At 41.7% G+C, this 9,094-nt stretch overlaps 1 protein-coding gene across 1 annotated transcript in view; it reads right to left on the bottom strand.

Moving 5' to 3' along the window:
• Fbxo28 (F-box protein 28) overlaps nucleotides 1-4,716 on the bottom strand; it is a 28,436-nt gene extending 23,720 nt beyond the window's left edge. Inside the window, exon 1 of the mRNA XM_028789302.1 lies at nucleotides 4,438-4,716. Within this exon, the coding sequence (XP_028645135.1) occupies nucleotides 4,438-4,707 (270 nt within the window). The 5' untranslated portion in view covers nucleotides 4,708-4,716. The remainder of the gene's footprint in view (nucleotides 1-4,437) is intronic.
• Nucleotides 4,717-9,094: the final 4,378 nt, after the last annotated feature.

Below are 9,094 nucleotides of genomic sequence, written 5' to 3'. Positions count from 1 at the left end.
CTCTTTCCTTGTTGATCTTTTGAGACAGGGCTTCTCTGTGTACTCTTGCCTGTCTTGGAACTCATTTTGTAGACCAGGAAGGCTTCCAACTCATCCAATTGCCTGCCTCTGCTTCCCAAATGCTGGGATTAAAGGTGTGTGCTACCATGCCAGGCCACTTTACTCTTTTAATGTACTGTCTCTTGAACCCAGGGCTTGCCAATACCAGCTAGGGTGGAGAGCTAGCTTGTTTTTGGAATCTCTACTTTTAGAAGCTAGAATTACACGTAGTCCACCACACCCACCTGGCATGTACATGGGTTTTGGGAGCTGAATTCCCATTCTTCTGATTGCTAGGCAAAAGTTCTAACTGCTGAGCCCCACTTCCATCCCATTCTGCTAATATTCATAAACATTTCTACTCACCAACGGCTGTCAATTCTGGAAAGCATCAAAAATTTCCTTATACTTCTTCACTATCTGTGGAATAAAGTTCAAGTATAGGTGGAAACCACCTAGTAGCACATTTAAGACGTTATCCTTCCAGATTTAAGCTCATCTCAATCCCTTTCCTTAATCCTCCCCATTTCCTCACACTCTGCAGGTTGTTTGTGGGTAGTGTTCTATTTATGCTACTTGGTAGAAAACCATGGTCCTGCTTAACTTCAACACTTATTTATGCTTTGTTCTTTATTATTCTGGTGCTCTGTAGATATGTTGGGAAGGATATGTCCATTATGTCTCCATAACAACACTGTGACAGGATTGCTGACTGAACCCCTTTACTTTGAGTTATCAGGAAGAATCAGGAGAAGGGAGGAACTGTCTCAAAAGACTCTTAACTCCTCACTTTTATGTAAGTACCCACCAGTAAGATCCAGAGTCCATAGAAAAGTGGGAGGAAACCCACCACAGGAGTCCCACCATACCCTGAGGACCACCGCCCTGTGTGTGTGTGTGTGTGTGTGTGTGCATAATGGGGAAGCGGAGACTTACTCACTTGTGCACAGGTATCCAGCTGAGGTCTCTGGAGTGACATAGTAATACTGTGGTGCACTGTGACTCTGACAGCTAATGGATGTGTGCTTTGTAGTCTTGTATTTTATAGAATTTTCCAAGGTAAACTCTTGGAATCATGACTTTTAAGGAATATAAAGGTATATTGAAACAAAAAAGGTCAGGAACTTCTAGGATACAATGAGAAACAGGGCAGAGAAGATGCCTAATTCAAAGCAAAAGAAAAGGGCCTCTTCATTGTCCTTCATATTTCCCACTACCAACCCAGTCTGTAATTTTCAGCTTTCTAGTGCTTGAAGAAAAACCATGAAAGGAAATATAAATAGCAGGTTCAATTCTCTAGAGTGATCTAGACAAATATCTCGGGATGGAGCATCATGGTTTTATATTCTTGGTTGCTAACTGGAAATTTCTATTGCAGATAATATGCAAGAATTCTTAATATATTCTGAAATACTAATAATTTCAGTCTATTTGCACAAGCACCACTTGAACTTCAGAGGGACCAATGACAGCTCTCTAGTATCTTGAAAAGTCTCCCAGCAGAACACTTGGTTCATGAGCCAAAGTAACATGTTCAAAGTTAAGTTTGTTTTGTTCCCTAAGGGTGGGATCTCCATTCTTACCCTTGGCTTCTTGTTTCTAAGTATCTCAGGTACTTATTAAGGATCTGTCTGCTTGACACACTAACGCTGCACCTGCACTAATTTGACTATTTTAATGGGAAAGCAACCAACTCAAAGTATATACCTTGCCATTTGAAAAGTTGTAATACATTATAGGAATTATACATTTTAATACATTATAGGAATTAAATATTTAAAGCTATTTCTGTAGAACCAGTATTTCTAGGCTGTGTTTGTTTGGAGAACAAAATTTAGTGCTAGAAAGATCGCCAATTCATAAAGCATTCAAGACAGACCCTGAGAAATCAGTAGACTGGAAAATCAAATTTCAATTATTTATTGTTACAGGAAGCAAAAACTATCACCAATTAACCTGAGCAAATAATTGAAATGTGATTGAAACAACTTCAGGTTAAAGATATTTCCCAAAATGTATAGACTATAAAGTATTTGGATTATGTACCTGCCCTTTAAGTTAGGTGCTAGGAATAGGGAAACATTATCCCTTTCAGGAAGAAGCAAGAAGTAAACTGGGAAGGAAGAAAAAAGCAAATGCCTATCTCAACAATGAATAAACTAGCCCAGGGTCACAATGCTGCCGAATGGAAGCTAGCTGTGCCCTTAACATTGCTCCATTCGAGCTTGGCCAGCCTTTCGACTTACTCAAGAAAACACAAAAAAAGGAACTTAGGTAATATATACAGCAAATGCCAGTACATACTTAAGTCTCTTGATTCTTTTTGGCAAATGATTTAGGTAAAAATAACCAATTAAAAAGATTTGTACAAAGAGCCTAATGAGGCAATGCCTCTTTTCTATCAATTTCACAAAAAGATTGTAATTAAATTAATGCTGACACCTAGTGACAAGAAAGCACATCTGTATTTTATTCACTTGAATTGTATTTTCTGAAACCAATGAATCTAAAACCTTAATTTCCATAAAGACCCAGTAACATCAGGTAAAGAAAGGAGCGGGCCTCCTGTTTCTAAAACCAGGTGTAGGTCTAAACCTGGCTGGGGTGGGAAAGCCACAGGGACTCCTTAAGAAAAATGCTTAATTACAAATCTGTAACAAACACTAAAGGCCAGGGAAAGGCTTGAGATATATAATACGCAGCTATACATTTTATATGAAAGAGATGCCAATTATTAATGAATTGTGGGATCCATTTTACCTCAGGTCTCCAAGCATAGTCTATTTTCTCCTCTTTAAACTTTTGTTTTTAAAGAAAAGACAAAATCAAGTTAAAGCTGATGGAGCATTTGTCTAGCAGATGCAAGGCTCAACTCCAGAACAGTGGCAAAACAGTAACACACAAAACCAAACAACAATGAGTGAAAAGAAGGAAAACGACTAACAAGCCAATAAAACCCAGTTTTTCTCAACACTTAACAAAAAACTGTGAACGTGCCAAGCTTTCCAAAGCCATTGTCTGTCTGACTGGCTCAATTCAATCAGATGTTATGCCCAATTGCCAAACGACATGTACATACAGCACAAATTTTGGTCAAGAGCCATTCTTTACAAAATATAAAGGAAATATTTACGATTCTACATGAAATTCCAGGATGATGTTTTGAAAATCTAGGACACTATATTCTGAAATACCTACTCTCAACAGAAGAAATTTTCCATTCTACAGAGTAGGGGAAACACACACAAAACCTGCCCCGCATTTGAATGAATGACTGCAAGCGTTTTTTAAAGATGATTTCCTTTGAAGCACAATCACAGTCAATCTAGAGTTGGAAGTATAGGTCTAAAATACGGCATATTGATTAATAAGAAACTGCTACACATAGCACATTCAGAAAGATGTCTTTGTCCTTTTATAAACAATCCCAACCACATTTAGTGACCATACACAGAACCGGCTCACAATCACTTCAAAATGTCCATCTCCTCCAATTTCCTAACCGCTTAAGGAAAAATTCCCTGGAAGGAAGTGAGATATCTTCCTGAACCATGGAATTCATCAAATCTTCAGTCAAGCCTCTGGGATGTAGTAAAATACCAAAGGCAATTTCTTTTCTTTTTAAATCTAGGATAGGACAACGTGGGTTTTTTTGTTTTGTTTTTTTTTTTTCTTTTTCCTTTTCTTTATTTTTTAGGGTATAATAAGTAAATCATTCCAACTGAGGAGGGTGGGCTTGAAGCACATTTAAAAAAAAAAAAAGATTGCAAGACTAGGGGAGGGTGTAATAGCTTGTCAAAGGGCAGGATGGTCCGATATATGCTGAAGTGTCAGGGAGGCAAAGCCGGACAGGTCATTTCCCAGGGCTGTACTTTAGTGGTCTAAGGCTCTGGTTAAACCCACAACACAACTGCAATTTTAGAACCTCAACTGAGGTTCAAAGGGGAGGGGAAAAGACCAAACCTACTTCATCCTTTTCAACCAGGAAGCTTGGGTTGGAGGAACAATACACTATTCTTGCAACACAACCCAAGCCTAGCTGGACGGATCATCTGCCTACTTCGGAGTGAACTCAAAAGCCCGGCAGGGACTCGAGCGGTAAGTCAAGGCCGGCGCCTGCCCCCTCGGGAATCCCTGTCAGTCCAGCCGGGCGGAGGGCACCAAGCCTAACTCTGTTACTTCTCGCAGGCGGGCGCGTCCCAGACTGGGGCGAGGAGACCCTCAGGGCGCGGAGCCTCGCCTGCCGGGCAGTCAGGACGCCAGTGCAGCAGTACCCCGCCGACCGTCGCCAGGGGATACTTCCCGGCTGCCGGGGCGCGCTCCGTGTCCGGAGCCGCGGGGGCTCCCTCCCCAGGAACGCTCCGCCCTCGCCGGCCCTCCCCAGACCTCGGCCCTCACCAGGCGGAGCTGGCTAATTTCGTCGTAGGACATAAAGCTGAGTATGTTCTCGATGGCTACGATGGGCAGCGCCACCAGTGTGTTGTTTTGAGGCAGGTGGTCCGGTGCCATGGCGGGTGCGGCGGGTGCCTGGGACCCCGGCTGCGGGGCCTGCGATGGGGGCGCCGGGGGCTGTCGCTGAGCGGAGCCGGCGGCCGAACAGGAGCCGCTGTCGCCGTGGCCGCCGCCTCCTTCCTCAGCCATCCGCTCCTCAGACGCCGCCGCCGCCATCTTGAGAGTTTGATTCCTTCCTCCACTGTAAGGGGACCAGGACACTTCCTGTGCGTCACTTCCTCCTCCTGCCTCCTTGGGGCGGGTGAGTTTAAGGTGAGGGAGGAGCTCGTGGGGTGACAGCTGGGAAGAGACGCGAGCTTTCTCTACGTCCATTGGAAAAGAGGGTAGTGAACACTTCAAGAAAGGTGGTCGTTGTAGCTCTTTAAAATCGAAGACTGCCTTGTTAGAGTGGAAACGAGCAAGGATTCTGTAAACCCCAAGAAAGGCGGTCGTCAGAGTCCCTTCCATCTGATAAAATGAACTACAATGGAGCAGTTCTCTTTAAAAGTAACTCTCCAAAGGATGATAAAAACCATGTTACCTTCATAAGTTTAGATTGAAATTTGTGTTTAGATCAGCATTTCCCAAGAGTCACACTGATAATTTCAGCATATAAAAAGGAATAAAAGACCGTTATTTAAAAAACTACAAGACAACAGATAAACCCTGAAAGCAGGTTAATGAAATAAAAACACAGAGTCACATACCATTTGACTACTTTTATATGAGACGTCCCATGTAGGCAAGTCCATAGAGTCAGGGGCCAGAGAGATGGAGAGAGAGAGAGAGAGAGAGAGAGAGGGAGGGAGGGAGGGAGGGAGGGAGGGAGGGAGGGAGGGAGAGAGAGAGAGAGAGAGAGAGAGAGAGAGAGAGGCAGAGAGACAGAGAGAGAGAGAGAGACAGAGAGAGAGAGGTTTACAGCACTTGGTGCTCTTCCAGAGGATCTGAGTTTGGTTTCCAGCACCCACACTGGCCAGTTTACAACTGCTCAACTGAAACAGAATGGATTAGTGGTTGGTGGAAGCTGGGAACAAGGGAAGTGTGGAAGACGACAGACAGTTAATGGGTGCATCATTTCTCCTTGTGTGTGACGAGAAAGTAAAATTGGGGGCCTGCAAGATGACTTCTTGGGTAAGGTACTGTCTACCAAGTTAAGTTTGATCTCCAGGACCCACATGATGGAAGGAGAAACCTCACACATACACAGACAAATAAACGTAATTTTAAAATGAGATTAGGAGCTGGAGATATGGCTAAGGAGCACTTTTCTTGTAGATGAATTGTGGTCCATTCCCAGCACCCAAATGGTAGCTTGGTGCACAGACATACATGCCAGCAAAACACTCGTACACATAAAATAAATAGTATTTTAATGGAATTAAGTAGTAGTGGAGGGTGTGTGCAACCTCATGGAAATATTAAAAGCACTGAATTGTATGCTTTAAAGACTTATTTTTAGATTTAGTGTATATGTGCATATGCACATGTAGATATAGGTATTTGGAGATGCCAGAAGAGGATGTTATATCCCTTGGAACTGGAGCTATAGGCAGTTGTGAGCCTGCCAATATGGGTGCTAGAAACTAAGCTCAGGTCTTCTGGAAGAATAGCTAGTACTCTTAGCCTTTGAGCCATCTCTCCAGCACCTGAATTGTGTGCTTTAAAAATAATGACTTTTATTATATGTGAATCAATTTAGAGAAGATGAAATTTAGCACTGAAAAGATGCTAAAACTGGAAGACAAACATGTAGTAAGGTGTAGCACACAGTCTCAAAATAGCCCACTTCTTATGTGATGCATTAATCACAAAATAAGAACGGTATGATACAGAAATTTAGACTTATAATCAAATGATTAGGAATACCACCACAAGCTATGGGAGGAACTATCATCATGTGCCTCTTACTAGGACACCTTGTGAGTGACCCAACATAATGTAGTATTCATGCATAAAAATACACAATCTGTGTCGGAAGTAAACAATGTCAGGTTGGACTTTGTGGTGGTTTGGATAAGAATGTTTCCTATAAGTTCAGATATTTGAACACTCAGTTCTGAGTTGACCTTGCCCTTTGGAGATTCTTTGGGAGGTGGAGCCTAGCTGAAGGACGTGTGTCACTAGTGGGCTTTGATTGTTCATAGTCTTAGCCAACCTCCACTTTGCTCTCTGGTTTGTGCTGGAGTTTGAAGACGTGCTCTCTCAGCTTCCTGCTCCTCCTGCCATGCTTGGTACTTGATGCCATGTCTCCCCACTGTGATGGACTCTTTTTTCTGTATGTTGCCTTTATCTTGGTATTTTATCACGGTGACAGAAAAGTGACAAATGTACAGACTTGAACCGGTAATGTTTCTGTCTTTGCCTCCCATGATTCCATTTCTTAGGTTTTATCCATTATGGCTGAAGTTTCAACGCATGAACCATTGTGAACACACTAAAACCGTATGCACATCACAGAGGGCTGGTTAGTATTCAATATGGATTTTATATCTAAATGTTTCCAGATGTTAGCATATTCATAATGTGTTGATTTTCTCTCTACTAATAGACTGTAATTTTATTCTTGTGCTTAGGGCATTGCTACTTCTTCAGAGAACCAATTTCAATTTTTAGTCTAAATGGAAATTATTTCCTCCATAGTTTTATTAATGTTGGAAGCTTTCCTGATGGGTTAACTTAAGATAGAATTTCTATAAGAAGAGACGTGTTAACTCATACATAAAAGAAGCACACAGAGAATCCTGTAAAAGTGAACCACCATCCCCTCAGTTAACTCTTGTATTTTGTCAATCCACTCATTACACACAGCTGCTTGTGTGAATGGATCCTACAAACTGTAATCCTTTCCCCTTAACACTCTGTATGTGGACCACTGGTTAATAGTCAGATCTTTTGATCTGAACCACAGAATACAAGTTTGGGACTAATTTTAAGCAGTTCCTGCTAATCAGCTTATTCAGATTTTTTTTCTTTATATGCCCTACATTTCTACCCTTACATTTCCCATGCTTGCTTGAGGATAATGTTATTGTTGTTGTTTTGGAAGCACTTGGAATTGAACTCGTGGCCCTGTATGTGCTAGCCAAGCACTCCACCATCCAGTTGTAACCACAGCCCCTAAGAGTGTTCACAAAGAGAATTTCAAAGCAAATTGTAGTTTTGTTTTAATTTTTAAACTTGACTTTTATTTTGGATATAGTTACCGACCAAAATGAACAGTTGCACTCTGAGGAGAAGTTCTGAATTCCAAGTGTAGTTTTATGCCAGCCAGCTATCAAAGATACTTTACAAGGCAGTGGTTTCAAGTAGGGGGTGGACACATACCTCTCAAGATTCACACATGTCTAATTTCATGCTTTCGAAGATGTGAAAGAGAATAAGATCTTCTTTTATAATTGATAAAAGGATAAACTGAGGCAGGAAGTGAGTGGCACCTTTAGTTTACTTACATACATAGTAACTTATTTGGTGACAGAATAGGATCCAGAGAGTTACATATGATAGGCACACACTCCACCACTGAGCTACCTCTCTGACCTTATTTGTTTGTTTATCAACTATTTATTTATTCATTCATTTTTTTTGTTTTGTTTTGTGAGATAGGTATTTACTGGCCTCAAGCGTGCATTCCTCCCATATGGTAGGACATAGACTTGCACCACCATGGACAGCTATGGATGAGGTCTTGTATTCTTTTGATTCAAAGCATATAAGTCAGTTCGCTGTGATGCTGATGCTGTGTATTATTCTCCCCACTACTTTCCCATATTTCTGTCTCTCTGATTAGGGTATGATAAGGCTGGGTCTGGTGGGTATGGTGAGAGATTTGACTTGTTCAATGACAATTCCACAAGGAGTTGCTACATGTTAACAGACTTGTAAAGTATTTAGAAGGAATAAATGAGCTCTTATCCTAAGTAATAAGAGGCTTAAGTTTTTGCGATTTTTTAAATCATCTACATTTTAAAAACAGATTAATTTATTTTATGTGTGGGTGTTTTGACTATATATAATTGTGTACCATGTTCATTCAATGCCTGCCATGTGTGTGCTAAGAATTGCATTTGTGACTTCTGGAAGAGCAACCAGTGCTCTCAACTGCTGAGTCATCTCTCCAGCCCCTCCTGTAATTTTAAAGATTCATCTTTTAGGAATGAGGAGACAGCTCAGTTTGTAAACTGAGTTTGCCAAGCAAGCATAAGAGCTTGATTTTAGATTCCCAAGACCTACATAAGAAGCCAGTCTCTGCAGCATCCTAGCAGTGAGGAGGCAGGGATGGGAAGACTCCTGGGGCTAGCTGGTTTACAGTCTAGCTCCAAGTTCAGTGAGAGGTACTGTCTCAAAACAAAAAACCCCAAAAACAAACAAACAAACAGCCCCCTCAAAACAAAAAAATAAAGATAGAAAGAAATTGAGAAAGACACCCAAGAGACCTCTAGCCACCACACACATACATTTATGCATGCGCGTTCCCTCTTTCCCTCTCTCTCTCCCTCTCCCTCTCCCTCTCCCTCTCCCTCTCCCTCTCCCTCTCCCTCTCTCTCTCTCTCTCTCTCTCTCTCTC

Source organism: Grammomys surdaster, unplaced genomic scaffold (assembly GCF_004785775.1).
Source record: "Grammomys surdaster isolate TR1022 unplaced genomic scaffold, NIH_TR_1.0 125808, whole genome shotgun sequence".
Taxonomy (NCBI): domain Eukaryota; kingdom Metazoa; phylum Chordata; class Mammalia; order Rodentia; family Muridae; genus Grammomys; species Grammomys surdaster.
Note: the sequence above shows the minus strand (reverse complement) of the source record. Positions and strands in the feature narration are given on the sequence as shown.